General features: G+C 41.2%; 1 protein-coding gene across 3 annotated transcripts; it reads right to left on the reverse strand.

Annotated features, from left to right (window-relative positions):
* Nucleotides 1-92: 92 nt before the first annotated feature.
* Nucleotides 93-18,908, reverse strand: LOC131529795 (uncharacterized). 3 transcript variants are annotated; one of them, XR_009268224.1, is made up of 10 exons: nt 18,654-18,908; nt 10,273-10,557; nt 4,501-4,788; nt 4,288-4,404; nt 3,771-3,809; nt 3,565-3,609; nt 3,428-3,469; nt 2,787-3,133; nt 1,834-2,492; nt 93-290 (listed from the first exon to the last, which is right to left on the reverse strand). XR_009268224.1 is itself a non-coding variant. In XM_058759696.1 (10 exons), the coding sequence occupies exons 3-10, from the start codon at nt 10,409-10,411 to the stop codon at nt 2,442-2,444; spliced, it is 1,068 nt and encodes a 355-aa protein (XP_058615679.1). In that variant the 5' UTR covers nt 10,412-10,557; nt 13,025-13,165; nt 18,654-18,908; the 3' UTR covers nt 546-2,441. The 3 variants fall into 3 exon arrangements, 2 of the variants coding, with proteins under 2 accessions (XP_058615679.1, XP_058615678.1); XM_058759696.1 differs by lacking the exon at nt 93-290 and adding an exon at nt 13,025-13,165 and having other exon boundaries at nt 546-2,492; XM_058759695.1 differs by lacking the exon at nt 93-290 and having other exon boundaries at nt 546-2,492.
* Nucleotides 18,909-19,566: the final 658 nt, after the last annotated feature.

Raw genomic sequence — 19,566 nt, forward strand, 5'->3', positions numbered from 1 at the left:
ATTAGTTTTTATTGATGTTACCCAAACAAATCATAATTATTCATGACCATTTGTCCTTATGTAGCAGAGGCCAGCGGGTAAATGCTGTACAGGTAAAACCTCACTCCCGTGATCTCAAGAGGCGTTCTAGCAACCAATGCTGGCGACTGTGGCCTTTAGCCTTCTTGTTAGAGCGCCCGCCTCCCATGCTGGAAACCGCGGATCGAATCCCGCTCGGAGCGGGGCGAGGAGGACTGCAACACTTAACTAATGTGTTATGCTCTGAGAATCTTGTACCTAATCTGGTTTTCCTGGTAAAAAAATAAGAAAAAGATCAGCCTTTTAAAAATAGCTTGTAAATCTCTCAGTATGCTATATTACCAACAAATCTTGGATTCAATGTTTTTGTCGACTTATTTTCTTTCAGTTAACACAGGCTTTGCATTTCTCTTTGGAACTGATTGATTGTAGGTCTTATTGATCTTATTGGCAATGTTCACACAAAAACTGAGGCACACAAAAAAAGTTCAGATCAGGCCTACGACTAATCAGAATCAGAATTAGAATCAAAATCAGCTTTATTCGCCAAGTGTGCGCAAACACACAAGGAATTTGTTGTGGTTTTTTAAGAAGCTCTTGGTACATACACGCATACATACATATATACATAAATATCTGACATGAGAACAGAAACATTTAAATAAGGCTTAACAATAATAATAATAATAATGTGTATGAATCTGGAACAGAAGATGTATGTACAGATTTGTGCATTATTTTCTCTCTATATACAGCTGTATAGAAAATATGCATATGTATTTACATAGTACTTGTGAGAAAAAACAGTTTTTATGCCTAGATGTTCTAGTGCACAGAGATCTGTAGCGTCTGACTGAGGGGAGAAGTGCAAACAAGTTGTGTCCGGGGTGAGAGGGGTCTTTGATGATGTTACCTGCCCGTTTCTTCACTCTGGAGTTGTATAAGTCCTGAAGGCTGGGCAGGTGCACACCAATGATCCTTTCTGCTGTCCTAACAGTTCGCTGCAGTCTTCTTATATCTAATTTGCTGGCTGACCCAAACCAGACAGTTATAGAGGAGCACAGAACCGACTCAATAACAGCTGAGTAAAACTGTGTCATATGCGCCTGTGGCAGGTTGAACTTTTCAGTTGACGAAGGAAGAACAACCTCTGCTGAGCCTTTCCCATGATGGAGTCAATGTGAGTGTCCCACTTCAGGTCCTGAGAGATGGTGGTGCCCAGGAATCTGAATGACTCCACTGCAGCCACAGTGCTGTTCATGATGGTGAGTGGGGGGAGAGCAGGGGGGTTTCTCCTGAAGTCCACGATCATCTCTACAGTTTTGAGCGTGTTCAGCTCCAGGTTGTTATGACTGCACCAGACAGCCAGCTGCTCAACCTCTTGTCTGTAAGCAGACTCGTCGCTGTCCTGGATGAGACCTATGACTGTAGTGTCATCTGCAAACTTCAGGAGTTTGACAGAGGGGTCTTTAGAGGTGCAGTCATTTGTGTAGAGGGAGAAGAGCAGTGGGGAGAGAACGCAGCCCTGAGGAGCTCCAGTGCTGATGGTGCGGGTGTTGGATGTGAGTTTTCCAAAAGCAAAGGATGAAATAGGGAGTAGAAGATGAACCAAACAGTGATCAGAGAGTTTTGTGCTGTGGATGTTTTGTGGTTGTGGATGATGCAATCAACATGGGATTGCACTACATCCTCCAACATCTGAACAGACCAGGGACTTATGCAAGGATCCTGTTTGTGGATTTCAGCTCCGCTTTCAACACCATCATGAATCACCATCACCCTTCAGAATGAACTGACATAGCTCTCTGTACCCACCTCCATCTGTCAGTGGATCACCAGCTTCCTGACAGACAGCAGCTAGTGACGCTGGGAAAATTCTCATCCATCACCCACACCATCAGCACTGGAGCTCCTCAGGGCTGCGTTCCAAAAAGAAATACAAAACCTGTGATAATGAATAAGTAATTTGATAAATGATAATATAGCATTAAAAAAAAATCACAAAAATTATCAGCTTTCTTTAGGAAGTTCCCTGTGTGAGCTAAGTCAGTAAGTTTTAGTCCAATGTGACATTAACCAGCATTTTTGGGAAAAAGAAAATCATCTCCGAGTCAAAATGAATGGAACACAACATGAGAATTAAAATACTGTTTGTTGATTTTTATTTTTTATTTTTTTTGGCATCACCAAATTCTTTAGAATTAATCCCCTGGGGACCATTTGTATCTGTAGCATGGCCGTACAAAACAGACCATAAAAAAAGAAAATGCAATAAGTCAATGCAATATGTCAGCTTGTATTGCACACACAAATTTAATTTAGTCTTTAAGGTACTTTAGATGGCTGAAAAATAAAAGTAGAACTTTTTTTTTTGGCAATGGAATTAAATTATGGATGATATACTGTATAGTCCTCTTCTGTTATCAAGGGCAAGTTTCTCTCCTCTGGATTGTACTCTGTCTTTTTTTCAGGACCTTTAAGAAAACAAAAAGCAAAGGTGAAAACAGGGCAGGTTGTTTAATATTTCCATCAATCTAAAAATTGAATTAGTCCCTTGACTACAGTGATTGATAATATTAATTTCAGATGCATTGAGAAATATTTATTGTGATTTGCATAAACCTATTCACCATGAATTAGGATACAAAATAGCAGACAGAAAAAGTGTTTTCATCTATCATGTCACTTTTGCTTGCCATAACTAATAATATATCAGTTAAAGATAATAAAAACAAAATATAATATATTAAAGGACTCAATCTACTCACAGGAGCAACAACATTGAACATCTTTGAGATCTTCCGTCTCTCGCTGGTGATTTGTAGTTTATAATGTCCATAGTGTTCAGGTGTGATGTTTGTGATGGTCAGAGATCCAGTATTGTGGTGCAGTTGCAACCTATCTTTGAATCTTTCTTCATTATTTAGGTATTTCTCATCGTTTGTTTTATCCCACTTAGCTATGACAACAAATTCAGCTTTAACGAGAAGTTCTGAATTAGCAAACTTCCACTCGATCTGCTCATTTTCCTGTATTTCAGTGATATCAGTTTGAAGTAAGACAGACTCTCCCACTGGTGTGAATACTGACTTCATTTCATCCTTCTCAAAAACATCTGGAGAACAAACAGAAACAGTTTTTCAGACAGAGATCAGTGAAAGTCAAGCCTTGTTTCTACTGTCCAGATTTAAACAATCATTTCTACTTATTTTCCTAATTTCAGTCATTGCCACTAAATTTGATAGATCTTACTGATGTTGCTGTATATTAGCAAAAAAGAATAAGGAAAGAATATCAAAGCATCTGACAGAAAACAACTGTTCTTTGTAATGGCGTTTGACATCTAAGAGTATCAGCCAGTTGAAGCCAGTTGGGTACCTTAAAATGGATTAGTTCTACAGTAACTTACTGTTTTGTGAATGTCTCCTCTGATCAGCTGTTTCTGCACCTGCTGAAAAAAACAAAAACAAAAAAACAATAAGAATGTATTGTGTGTGCATTTATATGAACACAGTCATGCACAGATTCAGTAATACAGTATCTTACCATTGTTTGTTCGATCAGCATCCCCAGCGTTCCCAGGAACTACACCTTAACAATAATCACATGACTCAATTCAATAAAGCCATTTGTCATAACTGCAATGTTTTAGCTTTAGAGATCTTTGTAAAGTTGTTTGATGTCTCAGTGAACAGAATAAAGCCACATCAAACACATATAAACACAAAAGTCATAGTTAAATTGTCTCTCACCATTAGTTAGCCTAATATGTTCTTCTCCAACAGGTTGGTCTGTATAAAAATAATCGCTTAATTTAAACAATGAAGTAGAAGTACACTAAAACTTTCTTTCAAAAATGTACTTTGCATAATAAGGGCCAGATTTAGCTACTTAAACAGGGCAAATTAGCATGATGCCACAATCTAATAAAAGCACCACTGGGATTGGGAAAGTTCTGCGGCCGAATCATGAGAATACACATATTCAATATCATGTCCAGCGCAAAATCGCAAACCAAATCACATTTAAATAGCCTATTTAGCGGCCTGACAGTGAAACTCCTACAAATGCATATGCAAAAAGGTCAATCACAAAAATATCTGTGTCCATGGCTTTTCATCACTAATTTCTCGTTGTGTGTCTTTAGTAAATCCTTGCAGTAGTTTTTTTTTTAATGCCAAAAGAGTTTGCACTGACACAAGCTGTTAGTAAATCTGTCCCAAAAGCTCATATTTTTCTTCTGTAAATTTAGCTATAGGTATCACATACCCTGATTAGCTGCTTGTTGAGGCATCTGGCGCTGACAGTAACAGTAAATACCACACAAAACTGCAGCCACAGCCAGACCACAAATGCAAACCACCACGATATTAACTGTGGACAAACCTGAAAAATGAAAAAAGACACAAAAAAAAAACAGTATAAGTATAAACTTGAACAGATCAGCTCAGTAAATAATCACTAATATCAGCGCTGCTGTACCTGAACATGTGTGACAGAGTTTGCTGATGTCCAGATGTCTCGTCTGGTTGCTGATGGGGTTGTTGAGCACACAGCTGTAGGTGTTTTTATCCTGATATTCCACCTCCAGAGGTAGAGAGAGACTGATGCTGAGATCAGACACACTGATGCTGGACAATAAACTGTTTCCTTTGTACCAGGAGAGAGTCACATGACCCACATTCACCACTGAACACAGCAGTGAACAATATGTTGATGATGATGAAGAACATTGTGAAGATTCTCTGATGACAGGAACAGGCAGACAAGCTGAGAAAATAAACAGGCAAATCACAATTTACAGATGAATGTAATTTTTTTTCTTTTTTTTTTAATTGGTTTTATTTTTATAAAGAAGTTTTTTGGTTGTAGGTGACACTTATTTAGGTAAGAATTTAAAGAATAGTCCTGGATAAATACATTAATACATCAATGTCTGTCAACTATAGCATACTGTTATTTACAACAGAAAATAACTGACTCGTCCTTCAGTTTATTAAAACCTTTGCAGTAATGCACTATAAAGGTAACTGTTCACTGTAAAAATGTTTGTCATTTTAACAGTAAAATACACTATTTAACAGTAGTAATATTGTGTTCCCTTACTATACACAGGGAAAAACTGTAATAGATCTGCTGGGACATATTATGTAATTTTGCATTTGCATTACACTTACATTTACATTTATTCATTTAGCAGAGGCATTTATCCAAAGTGACTTATTACCAATTTTACAGTACAATACTGTTAAATGTTGTGGAAAACTGTAGGCATTTTATGTAATTTATGTGTTTTTAATTTATGTCATTTTACTAATTTCACTTAGTGTACTATACAAAAAGAAGAATTTGACGATTATTGTTAAAGCTACATGAATTATTCAGTGAATTACACATTATTTGAATTGTAAAGCTGTCTAAATCATCCTTTTTACATGGTCAAGAAAGACAGAAGTTGAATAGAACACGTTAGTAGGTGAATTTATCACATAGTTGCAACAAAACATGCATAACAGCAGGTAAAACAGTATGTTTCCATTTTTTGGGAGAAGGGGGAGAAGTCATAATCAAAACAATACTGCAATCTTAAACATATTAGCTTTGCCTACAATTCATAGTTTTCACATGATGTCACACCCTTACAGGAACGCCCACCTGGAGGGCAAAACAAGGCTTTGCTCCTCTGACCGCCAGTTATTTTTACAAAGTTTGCATTAATTAGTAATGTAATAAGACACTGACCAAATTTAGTTCACACCTTATTGATGATGCATTCTTTGTACTGGCAAGCAGATGAACCCAGAATATTAATGCAATGTGCAAAGTTTCACATTAAATGTTTTCCCATAGAAAACCATTATAAAGAAAGCACTGTTAGTGCATCACGTTCATATTCCAGGCTCATCTTCTTGCCTTTAGAAAGTATGCATCATCAATAAGGTGTGTACTAAATTTGATCATTTAATACATTAAGGGACTTTCAAGTGTTTTTCACATTAAAAGTTTTAGAATGTCCCGCTGTTTTAGTGATTGAAATGTTGCGGTGGGTGCATTATACGGATTGCAAATTGCCAAAACTTGCATTTTGTTATATCTTTGTTTTATTCTTTTGAGAGGTGATCTAAACGTGTGGCTTGGAAACAAATGGAAAATTGACAGGCTTATGCTGCAGTTGGATGTTTTGCCTTCCAGGTCTTCGATTCAGTCACGTGACTGAAAATGTCTCCAGGTTACGCATGTAACCATGGTTCCTTGAGGGAACGAGACGCTTTGGGAACGCCCCTGCGTGACCGGCTCTGAATCTGCTGTGTAATCTGTCCAATGGAAGGGCGCGACGTCATAGGCGGGTGACGTCAGAGATCAGGAAGCATAAAAGCACGTGTGGCAAAGCCGGCGTCAGCCTCAAGTCATGAAGAACTGCGCTGGCAGGGATGCCAGAAGTATGGCAATGTGACGCAGCGTCTCGTTCCCTCAAGGAACCATGGTTACATGCGTAACCTGGAGACGTTCCTCCTCGGGAACTCGAGCTGCGTCACAACGCTTTGGGAACGAGATGCCTACGCCACCAGACCTACAAGTCCCTGCCCTGTATGTATGTCTCAACATAAACGACTAGGATGAGAGGACTGAAGAACCTGGGGTAGTACCGATGTCTAGGTGGAAGGGGTGGACCAACCCGCAGCGTTGCAGATGTCTGATACATGGACACCTGCAGAGAAGGCCTTGGAGGCCGCCATACCTCTAGTGGAGTGTGCCTTGACTCGAAAGGTGGTCTACACAGAGCCTCTAGCACCACCGGCAGGTCCCACGTGGGGACACGAGAACGTGCAGGACAATAAACTGGAGCAGTTTCATGGTGCAGGACATACCCCTGCAGAGAATCTAGCCTGCAGATACTCAAGAACTGTACCAACTGGGCAGTTAACAGGGTCTTGCTGGCGATCTCTGCACCATGAAGTGAAGAACTTCCACTTCAGGGCGTACACTTTCCTCGTAGAGGGAGCTCTGGATTGGAGAATGGTCTCTACCACCTCAGCTGGGAAACCAGAAGCTATGAGCTGTGCCCCCTCAGGGGCCACACCCACAGTTTCCATAACTCCAGGCAGGGGTGCAGAATCGCGCCCCCTGCTTGTGAGAGGAGATCCCTCCTGACAGTAATCTCCCATGGAGAGCCGTCTAGGAGGGAAATCAGGTCCGAGAACCATACTCGGCCCGGCCAGAATGGGGCTACTAACAGTAGGCGAACACCATCTCGGCGCACTCTCGTCAGAACTCCCGGGAGCAGAGCGATCGGGGGAAAGGCGTACAGACAAAGCCTCGGCCATGTCTGTACCATAGTGTCCAGTCCCAAGGGAGTTGGAGGAGCTAGAGAGAACCAGAGGGGACACTGCGCATTCACTCAAGTCGCAAAGAGGTCCACCTCTGCCTGATAAAACATTCTCCATATGTGACCCTGGACCACAAAACCAGTCTTAAGTCGCTGGGGTATATCTGTAGCAATAGCCAAAAATACACTGTATGCGTCAAAATTATAGATTTTTCTTTTATGCCAAAAATCATTAGTATATTAAGTAAAGATCATATTCCATGAAGATATTTTGTACATTTCCTTCTGTAAATATATCAAAACGTCATTTTTGATTAGTAATATACATTGCTAAGTATTAATTTGGATAATTTTAAAGGCGATTTTCTCAATATTTCGATTTTTTTGCAGCCTCAGATTCCAGATTTTCAAATAGTTGTATCTCGGCCAATTATTGTCCTATCCTAACAAACCATACATCAATGGAAAGCTTATTTATTTCAAAAAATTGACACTTCAGACTGGTTTTGTGGTCCAGGGTTACATATCTGCTTCACCACCTCGGACAGTACGTCTGCTCCCACGTTCAGGTACCCAGGAATATACAGTGTTTTCAGTGAGAGGAACTTGTCCTGGGACCACAAAAGTATCTAGTGTGCCAGTTTGTACAATGGGTACGAACGCAGACCCCCCTTGGTGGTTGATGTAAGAGACCACCGCTGTGTTGTCGGTGCGCACCAACACATGGTGACCTCTCAGGTCTGGGAGGAAATATTTCAGTGCTTGATAGACTGCTAGCATCTCCAGACAATTGATGTGCCATAGGAGATGGCAGCCACTCCACAGACTGCGGGCTGAGCGGCCACTCATGACTGCTCCCCAACTGGTGAAAGATGCGTCCGTCGCTAACGATAACTGGCGACATGGAGCTCCCAGCACCGGGCCCTGATTTAAGAACCAAGGTTTCCTCCACGTCTAGGGCTCGCACACACCGTCGAGAGACCCTGATCGTGCGAAGTGGATTTCCCCTCGGGGAAAATCCCTTGGTCTTGAGCCACCACTGTAGGGGTCTCATGTATAGCAGGCCAAATGGTATCACATTGGACGCACCTGCCATCAGACCCAGCAATCTCTGAAACTGCTTGACAGTGAGTGACTGGCCTTCTCTCACTCTCTTGACTGATGTGAGGATCGACTCGATCCGAGCAGGAGACATTCGTGCCTGCATCGTGGTCGAATCCCACACCACGCCTAAATAAGCAACGCAGCTAGTGCTGCATCCACTACTTTTGTAAACGTGCGGGGTGAGAGTGCTAGACCGAAGGGAAGAACCCGATATTGGTATGCTTTGCTCCCAAAAGCAAACCTTAGGAACTTCCTGTGACATGGAAGGATGGATACATGGAAGTATGCGTCTTTTAGACCTATCGTGACAAACCAGTCCTCGCACCTGATTTGTGACACGACTTGCCTCAGCGTGAGCATCTTGAACTTCAGCTGACTGGCTGAGCGGTTCAGTTGACGCAGATCTATGATCGGACGCAACCCCCCATCCTTCTTGGGAACTATGAAATACCGGCTGTAAAACCCGGATTCCCTCTCGCGAGGAGGGATCACCTTGATGTCCTCCTTCCTTAATAGGTTTTTCACCTCTTGTTCAATAACCAGAGCCTGCTCGGGGCCCACCAGCGTGGGAGTCACGCCGCTGAAGCGCGGCGGTGGAAAAGTGAACTGAATTCGATATCCCTTTTCTACAGTCTGCAGGACCCATCGAGACACATTTGGCAGTAGTTTCCACGCTGCTAAATAATCTATTTATTATAACGTGCGTCTCAGTCCCCTTGCGTCGGGGCGTCGAGGGCACTGGGGAGAGATGGGCACCATGTAATTTCTCTCTTCCCCAGAGGGGCCTGCCCTCCAAAGTCCTGCACCTCCCTGTGTCAGGACTTTTTCTTCTGGCACCTCCTAGCCGTAAGTATGGACCTCAGATCCGGCTTCGACTTCGAAGCCCCAGACGAGTAGCGCTGCTTCTGGCCCTGCCGCGGGGGGGCACGAGAGGCAGCGCTCTCTTTTTGAGCCTCCCTGTATGAGGAGCCAGTACTCGTCGAGGGCTGCTCCCGCACAGCAGCCCCCTGAGCCCGAGAGCGGCAAGGGAGGAACCGCTGGAATGCCGCTGCTTGCTTCCTCGCCTCCTGAAACCTGTTGACGACCAAGTTGACAGCATCGCCGAACAGGCCAGAAGACAAGAGCGGGGAGTCCAGTAGGCAGACCCTGTCCTTGTCTTTCATATCTGACAGGGTCAGTCACAGATGTCTCTCCGCTGCCACCATCGCAGCCATTGAGCGCCCAATGGCATGGGCGGTCTCCTTAGTGGCGCGGAGAGACAAATCAGCGGTCCTCCTGAGCTCCACGATATCATCGGAGCTCACCTGCTCGCGCTCATCAAGCTCTTTCAGCAGATCAGCTTGGTACGCCTGTAACACAGACATTGTGTGCAGACATGCATCAGCTTGACCCGCTGCCAAGAGCAGTTTATGTATTTCTGTGAAAGTGCTTTTAGCAGACAACAGAATAGAAACAGACACACAAAGAGTGCGGTTCAGAATGACAGAAGGCTGACGCCAGCTTTGCCGCACGTGCTTTTATGCTTCCTGGTCTCTGACATCACCCGCCTATGACGTCGCGATCTTCCATTGGACAGATTACACAGCAGATTCAGAACCGGTCACGCAGGGGCATTCCCAAAGCGTTGTGACGCAGCTCGAGTTCCCAAGGAGGAACTATGAATATTCCTTAGGACACCAGGGCAAATGACTTGAGCAACATCATAGACCTTCAAGAAGTATAATTTCTTTACATACGTTAAATTTTACATAATAAAGTAACATTTATTTTAGTGCAAACTTGTCCTACACATCAAACTATACTGAAAGACTGGAGCTACTCACCATAGACAGTAACATTAAATGTCTTGTATGAGCTCTTCCTGACGTTTGTTAATTTATATATTCCAGAAAAATTAGCTGTGATGTTGTTGATGGTAAGAGATCCAGTCGACTGGTCCACCAGCAATCTGTCTCTAAACATCTTAATTTCAGAGTTCCTTACTATGACAGTATCATCAGGTCCAAAGGTCCACACTATGAGATCTTCACTATGTATTTCATCAGTTTTCAGAGTGACAGAATCTCCCTCCAACACTGACTTCGCTAAATCTGGATCACCAAACACACCTGAAAAAATGGTTAAAAAAATAAAATAAAATCCAGTGGCAACAAATGCATAATGTAACACACAAATTGTCTTCGTGGCTCTGCATACATGCACTCAAAAAAATGATTCGGTCTAAATTGACATTTTATGTAATTCAATTGCATTACAATTTTCCATTCATTTAAATTACATAGTTTTAACATAAACAAATCAATAAACTTAATGTGATTCATATGCATCAGTCATACGTGAATGAAACAGGTAAGATTTATGTAATAATTCACAGTAAAGTCCCCACAATGCTCAGTGTTCATGTGTTTCCACACTACAGAGTGTTCAAGTAGAATTGAAGCAGTGCTGGAGTTAAGAAGATAATTATGTGATGATTGATCATTAATGATGAACAGCTGCTGTTATCAAGAAGAATCACCGAAGGAAAGAAAACAAGAACTACAACTGACTTCAGCCACAGCGAAGATGAAATCAACTGAAATAAAAGAAGACATTAAATCTCTCAAGATCTGATTAAACAGCTTCACAAACAGCATCAGATTGACTTTATTTCTGTCAGACTTCTAGAAGCTCTTATTGAGAATTAACAGAGGTTTAGATGCTTTATTGTTTTGTTTGAAATCACCATCAAAGAGACCAGTGTTTCCTTTTGTTGGGCTCTTGACCCTTGATACTTTGGTGTTACTATTGTATTGGTTGCTTTAACTGTGTTTCTATAAGACACGCTTAGCCAGCAAAGCCAAGGAAAAAAAGAGTTGTGGGCAGATGATCCACCGATCTTATTTCAAGTCCAATATCTGATTATATAGATGTCATACCGCTTTAGTTTTTTTTTTGTAGCTTTAGATCTTGCAGTATTGTAAATATCAGATCATTTGAATAATTTACAAATCACTTTGTGCACACAATGTTTTCATCTGTAGCAATTCAAAGACCACAGACATCAAGAATCAGTGTATGAATCTCAACAATGGTGACAGTCAACAAAATATACAGATGAAACTCTAAACATCACAAAACAAGCTACTAAAACAGCAAACGTAAAATAAAATAGTAAGAATAAAAGAAAATAACCAGACAATTCAGCTGCATTGTTTATTCATGCTGCAATGCATGCTGGGATACATGGGAGAGTCTTGTACTATGGTGTTGCCCAGCATACATTGCAACATGAAGCATTTTCTTGACTGTCACCATTGTTGAGATTCATACACTGATTCTTGATGTCTGTGGTCTTTGTAGTGCTGCAGATGAAAGCTTTTTGTGCACAAAGAAATTTGTAAATTATTCAAATTATCTTTTACAATGCTACTAGATCTGAAGCTATAAAACAAACCCAAACATATTCATAAGACACTGGACTTGAAACTAGATCGGTAGATCATCTGCCCCCAACTCTATTTTTTCTTTTTTTCTTGGTTTCACTGGCTAAATTAAGTGTGTTTTATATAAACACACAATTAAAGCAACCAGTATAATAGCAACACCAAAGTATCGAGGGTCAAGAGCCCAGAGCCCAACAAAAGGAAACACTGATCTCTTTGATGGTGATTTCAAACAAAACAATAAAGCATCTAAACCTCTGTTAATTCTCAATAAGAGCTTCTCTAGAAGTCTGACAGAAATAAAGTCAATCTGGTCAATCTGATGCTGTTTGTGAAGCTGTTTAATCAGATCTTGAGAGATTTAATGTCTTTTATTTCAGTTGATTTCATCTTCGGCTGTGGCTGAAGTCAGTTGTAGTTCTTGTGTTTCTCTTTCCTTCGGTGATTCTTCTTGATAACAGCAGCTGTTCATCATTAATGATCAATCATCACATAATTATCTTCTTAACTCCAGCACTGCTTCAATTCTACTTGAACACTCTGTAGTGTGGAAACACATGAACACTGAGCAGTGTGGGGACTTTGCTGTGAATTATTACATAAAACTTACCTGTTTCATTCATGTATGACTGATGCATATGACTCACATTTAGTTTATTGATTTGTTTATGTTAAAACTATGTAATCTAAATGGATGGAAAATTGTTATGCAATTGAATTACATAAAATGTAAATTTAGACTGAATAATTTTTTTGAGTGTGGGCCCTGCTTAGTGACATTGCACAATGGAATGGAATGATAAAATGGCTTATCATATTCATCATGTTTGCATTCAGCAAGTCAAGACAGAGGTGACTGCAGCTGCCATGTGAGAAAAGCTAAAATAGTTTTATGGTCTGCTGTTCATGCCATGAAGAACCACGCATTTGTTGTGTACTTGATGTGTGCCACTTTTGATATGTACTGGACACTTGCAACTGCCTTGGCCTTTAGTTAATCATATTTGCTAGTGTGCATCATTATGTGGATTATCCATGACTGTTTGAATGTTTTGTGATAGTTGTTCTTGACTCTTGACTCTTTCCCAGACTCCCCTTTCACAAGCATATCGGCCTTCTCAGTATTATTCTCAAAGCCCAAAGGTGCTACCTCCACCTCCAACGCCTGAAGACCTCAGAGAGTTGTTATCCTCCGCTGCGCCGCCCTCATATTGGAAACCCTCACAGGCTCAAATCCCAGTTCCCTCTTCCCGACATGGGGCCATACCAGGTCAGTCAAGTCGTCCAGCACCTGCAGGAGAGTCAACCATACCACTTTTAACCCACATCTCAAGGTCAGAGTCTGTCTATAGAGAGCCTACCCCTTCTATCCCCAAGTTCAGCCGGACAGATCCAAGCGAGTTCGCCAGACTTCGAATAGCTTTGGAGAATCTGCTTCCGCCAGATGGGACTGAACTTTTTAAATATCAGATACTCGTAGACCACTTAAAGTTGGATGAAGCTAAGCTGATTGCAGATGCAATGCATGGTGGCCCTCCATGAGAAGTTTGGTCAGCCCCACCAACTATCATTGAGGAAAATTGCCTGTGTCCTGGAAGCCCTTGATGTGAAGTGTGGGGATACCATAGCATTCCAGAAATTCGCTCTTCAAGTACAGTCGTTGGTAGGGTTGTTAAAAACTTTAGGACCTGAAGGTGACATTGAGCTGAATTATGGGTCACATGTTGCCTGTCTTTTGAGCAAACTACCGTCTGATCAGTGAGCTGAGTTCCGCTGTCACATGTTCCGGCAACCTGGAACCATACGTACCCTGCATGACCTCTCAAACTGGCTCCGCTATGAAGCGTGCTGCTATGACTTTGATGTTGAGATTGCCTCACGAGGATTTCAAGACCGAGAGCCTTCTCGACCTGTACAGAATAAAAGGACTGTAGCCGTTCTTCATGGGGTTGGAGAAGCTCAAAATTTAACTTTCTAGTCCCCTCAGAAGGGTACCACTCAAAAGACAAAACCGATTGAAGTGAAACGGTTATGTCCCTTCTGTGATAGTATGGAGCATTATTTAAGTCAGTGCAAAGAATTTGCTAAACTTACAACTTACCAGGCCAAAGACTGGATTCGAGACAATAATCGCTGTTGGCGCTGTGCTAGGACTCATCATGCTGCTCAGTGTGACCTGAAGAAGCCCTGCAACCTGTGTCAAGGCAAACACCTTCGTCCTCTTCACAAGGTCAACGTCAGATCCTCTCAAGATGATACAGTCAGTGCTGAGAGGACCTGCCTTACCAATTTCCTTTTGGGTTGAGATGACCCAAACTTACCACCAGAGCTCCTGCGGTCATGGCACATCTGGGAGAATGAACTTCAATACCTGCCAAACATCACCCTACCTAGGACTTATGTCCTTCCTGAAGTGGAGAAGGATGGTGCCTCCCAGGAAGTCCACGGGTGCGTCCGAAATTACATACTTCCCTACTATATAGTATGCGAAAAACAGTATGCGAGGCAAGTAGTATGTTCAAATTCATTGTATTCGAAAAATAGTAGGCGAGAAGTACCCGGATGACCTACTACTTCCTTCCGAATTCTGTAGTAGGCATATGATGGACATTTTACTATCCCATGAGGCCGCGGGAGAGGGGGTGTCATATTCAAAAAATGGTGGAAAGCCGCGACGCGGCTGTCTTCAAGTGTAAAGTACCTCAGGAAAAAACATTTTTGATGTTCATTGTGGTTAACTTGTAATTTACTTGTTTAACATTATCCAAGTAAAGGACTGACTTGTTGAGGGTTTAACAAACAGATGAAACTACGTTAACCTCAATGTAGTACATCAGCTTGTTAACGTTGCTTTCTTTAAATAGACGGTTCATTAAGCGTTAAGAATTTAAATCATTAACGATGTTCGCGCAGTGAAGTGGGCTCTTTAAATTTTCGCGCTGTTGTGAAGACGCACGACACGTGACAACATCAACATGGCGGATGTAGTACGTCCGAATTCCATTCATACTACCCTCATTCATACTATATAGAACGTACTTTTTTAACGGTCGAGTAGTACGTTCGAATTCAAATGTAGTACCTCCACAGGTAGTATGCGATTTCGGACGCAGCCCACATATTTTCAGATGCTTCAGAACAGGCATATGGAGCTGTGGCATACTTGAGGACCACTGACAGGAGAGGCCAAGTGTACCTGTCGTTCATGGTAGCTCGATCCCGTGTGGCCCCCAAACGTTCTCATTCAATTCCTCGATTAGAACTTTGTGGAGCTATTGTGGCCGCGCAGTTAGCTAAATTGCTTCAGAAGGAACTAACCTTGCAAATAGAGACCACAGTGTAATGGACAGACTCTTCCACTGTTCTCACCTGGCTGAGCTCTGAATCCTGCCACTACAAAGTTTTTGTTGGCAATCGAGTCGCCGAAATCCAGGGACTAACAGAAAATTGTTCCTGGCGCTATATGGATTCTGCTAGCAATCCCGCAGACGACCTCACCAGAGGCAAACCGCTGAATGTCCTTACCGAGATGAATAGATGGTCTCAAGGACCTCCTTTCTTACTCCAAGATCCAGCCAACTGGCCAGTTATGCCAGGTAGCAACCCGACAGATGACCCCATCGAGCTGCGTAAGTCTGTTCTGCGGCACCACGGCAGTACCACCCCAATCCATTATACCTGATACTTTGGACTGTCATACTTGGCAAGAACTCCTGGATGCCACTGCCAAGGAAATTCAGGTGAACCCTACCTCTGCTTCCTTTCCTGATGCGGATCATTATCGTCGAGCAGAGATCCTTATTCTTAAGCGGGTTCAACAGGAGTCATTCCCCAATGACTATGAACGTTTAGAGAAAGGGAAACCAGTGTCTTCTGACAGTCGCCTTCTTATCTTGGCTCCTGAACTGGACAAATCTAGTAGTTTAATCTGAGTGGGAGGTCGCTTGAGGAGATCTGAGTCCATTGATGAATCCACCTTACACCCCATTGTTTTGGACACTCATCATCCAGTCACACAGCTACTAATTAAGCATTATGATTGCAAGCTACATCATCCAGGAGCTGAGCGGGTGTTTGCCGAAATCTGGCGCCATTATTGGATTATCCGTGACCATGAAGCCATTCGTCGGCACCAGCATAAGTGCTTTGAGTGTCAGCGTTGGAGAGCACAGCCAACTATTCCCAAGATGGCAGACTTGCCTTCTGCCCATCTCCGTCTCCACAAACCTGCCTTTCACTCATGTGGTGTAGACTGTTTTGGGCCAATGCTGATTAAGATTGGGAGAAGCACAGAAAAACGCTGGGGGATCATCTTCAAGTGTTTAACCACTAGAGCGGTACACTTGGACCTCCTCAATAGCATGAATTCTGATTCCTTCCTAATGAACCTTAGGCAATTTATAGCACGAAGGGGAACACCAGCCTAACTGTGGTCGGACCAAGCAACAAATTTTAAAGGATGTGAAAGAGAACTGAGAGAATCCTTTGCTGAAATAGCTCCCGAGTTACAGAAACAGCTTTCTCATCAAAAGATCCAGTTTCAGTTCAATCCTCCATCAGCCCCACATTTTGGAGGACTGTGGGAGAGAGAGGTACGATCGGTAAAGTCAGCCCTTTATACCACCGTAGGAACTCGATCAGTTTCAGAAGAAGTCATGCTTACCGTCCTTCTTGAGATGGAAGCAATTCTGAACTCAAAGCCTCTGGGTTATGTGTCATCTGATGTTGCGGACATTGACCCAGTGACACCAAACACAGGTCATCTACCCAGAGTCTGAATTGTTGAGTCGAAGGCCCTGGAGGCATTCACAGGTTCTAGCTGATAACTTCTGGTCCAGGTTCATCTGAAACTACCTTCCAGGCCTCCAGACACGGCAAAAGTGGCAGTCCTCTCCCCCGGACATAACAGAGAAAATGGTCGTCATGATTGTAGATCCCCAGATGCCTAGGGCCCTCTGGCCTGTTGGACATGTCATTAAGACACACCACAGTTCGGATGGACATGTCAGGTCTGCTGATGTGGATATTAAGGGGCAAGTCTACACTCGACCAGTAGCACGTTTAGTGAACCTCCCAACTCTGCCTGAGTAATACATAAACCTGTCCTACCAAGTCACCCTGAGTTAAGTCGCCTTTTAGTAGGGACAAAGTTGTGCAGCACCTTTGGGGGCGGCTGTATAAAAGGTCCCTGGAGAAAGATAGACCTTTATTGAAACACTTCTATTTTGATAGTTTAAAAAGTGCAGTTCCTGATGCATCCAGTAGGAGGCATTATCGTTATAGTTTGCTGCCTGCTGCGTCATTATATTACTGCGTGATCAGCTGGGGCACACGTAGAAGTTTGACCCTAAAGTAAGTTTGCTTTGATTTATACATTTTAAGCTATATTTGAAGTGTATTATTTAAATTTGTACATTTGTATGCACAGACATATAACGACTCACGTGTGATCGCTCGATAAGCAAGATGTGCGATGCAATTTATGCAAAATACAGAGTGGTTTCCATGGAGATCGTTCTGTTATCTGTTAACTTTCGATGCTGTATACAGATTATCCAGTAGTATTGTTCCTTCGATAATGTTATCTGACAACTTGCATTTAGTAATATCTTTCTCCACCAAAGTCATTTCATATGACCAAACCAATATTTATATAATCTTCAATTGCACATCTCCTGCATATTTAGAGCTTTGACTGTTATTTAGAGACAATGAATGTTTACCCATTTATTTGAATTCTAATGTTATATTCTTGTGTTATTTTTAGACTAAGATTCAATACACTTTGGAAAGAAGTTCCCATCTCCTCATTCTTTGTGTCCTGACCGACACTTCAGATGTGTATACTGCTGTATAGTTAGAGCCAGAGCCTAGCAGTCACTTTTCTTTTCAGACAACTCCAAAGCTGTAAAGCTGATGTAAAGCCACCCAGCTTTATATCAAGCTGATGTAAAGCTGCTTTGACACAGTTTGCATTGTTACTCAATGCATTTAGAGCCAGAGAGATGTAAATTTTTTTAACAGAAATATTGGCGTAAACTGTTATTTCGTTTTCTGGAAAGCTTGTAAATATGTAGCTTCTGAAGGGCAGTAGTAAATAAAAATTAGACTGCTAAATAAAATCTCTGAGAGATGGTTATTTGTGTTGCTGTTACAATTCACTGCTTCATTTAAAACTGACAAGGCTTGGTCCATAACCTTAAAAAGAAAGCTATGCAAATATGCCTTTAAGTGTGGTTTTCGCCACCACAAATACTAGTAAATGTTAACAAAAAAAAAAAAAAAACTAAAGATTACGGAACTTTTAATAGATTTGATTCACTACTAAACATTTTAGACATTTGCTTTGCATTACTTTACTTTAACTTTATTGTCCTTAAAAGGCAATTCTTTATGTAGACAGCAGTATACATGCACATACAGCAGCAACACTACACACATAAAAACACACATTTATAATAAGTAATTTAAGAACATGATTGCAGAAGGTACAACGGAATGCTTGTATCTGTTTGATTTGCACAAAGGGAGTTTCAATTTCCAGCCAGAAGATTTCTCTCTGCTTTACGGTGCCATACAAAATCTTACATATGTCAACAGCATAATTTTCTGTAATTTAAACAATTACTAAAAATTCACACCATTTGTTTTTTGTTAATGTACCTGCAGGGCTATTTGTTTTTAATTAGTTTAATAAACATGTACAGGTTCAAAAGTAGAAATTGATTGACTAAACAAAATCGAAAACTGCAATAAACAAGTCTATGTCTACTACTTACCGTGTATGTGTTGCAATAACAATGAAAAAATGACAAAATGGCTCTTCATATCGCGTCAAATCTGAGGGAAAAAAGATAAAAATACTGTCATAGCTAAGAACTGACACACTGCACGATTTTAAAATTGCTTTAAAAAAAACTATAAAGCTATAAAGAAACTGTATACTGATTATCAACTAGGCTATCTATTCTTGATCATTTCTGTGAAAATATTCTTTCCAAACAGCAAAAAATAGGCACAAAGATCAAACTTTCCTGAAGACAGCAGATATAATTACATGAATGTATACCTACCAAACAGGTTTGAAGCCTTACATGGATCATGTTACAGAAGTCCGGAAGTGCAGGGATTTAAAGTGTAATTCTTGACTTGTGTCCCTCGTGTATACTTGTGTGTAAAGATTATACTATATATTAATATAGATATTCTTTCAATATGGACGTTTCGATGAAAACAAGGAAAACACATATATTCATATTCAATATACTTAGGAGAACTATATTAACCATAACAATGATACTGCATACTGTTAAGTAGGGATGGGCATATAGTACATGGGTATATCTTCAGTTTCACTTTTTGTCTTGTTTTAACTCCTTGATAAAATACACAACGAAAAGGTCTTCATGTGTATTGTTCTCACTCTGTCTGGGGATTGAGTATACATTAATGTGAATACAAAAAAGTGAATTTAAAAAGCAGGATTATTTGCAAGATTGGAACAATGACCATCAATGTCTGGGTTTAAAATGGCATGGTTATATTCTTTTAAAAGGTCTAATTTTGCAGTTTGTGTTATAGTAATATTAGCCATATTTGGTTTTGGTACTTGATATAAATGCCATTTTATTTTTATAAATGCATTCTAAAATCGACCCACAGAAGAGCATGACAATCAGTTTTGTTTTTTGT

The sequence above is a fragment of the Onychostoma macrolepis genome, chromosome 22 (genome assembly GCF_012432095.1).
Source record: "Onychostoma macrolepis isolate SWU-2019 chromosome 22, ASM1243209v1, whole genome shotgun sequence".
Taxonomy (NCBI): domain Eukaryota; kingdom Metazoa; phylum Chordata; class Actinopteri; order Cypriniformes; family Cyprinidae; genus Onychostoma; species Onychostoma macrolepis.

Bases quoted from the DNA above. Each gene is read 5' to 3' on its own strand.
- LOC131529795 (XM_058759695.1), bottom strand. From the start codon at position 18,702: ATGAAGAGCCATTTTGTCATTTTTTCATTGTTATTGCAACACATACAC. The intron at 3,134-3,427 runs GTAAGTTACTGT...TTTGTTCTCCAG, and splicing joins GAGGAGACATTCACAAAACA to ATGTTTTTGAGAAGGATGAA. The intron at 2,493-2,786 runs GTGAGTAGATTG...GTTTTCTTAAAG, and splicing joins TGTTCAATGTTGTTGCTCCT to GTCCTGAAAAAAAGACAGAG.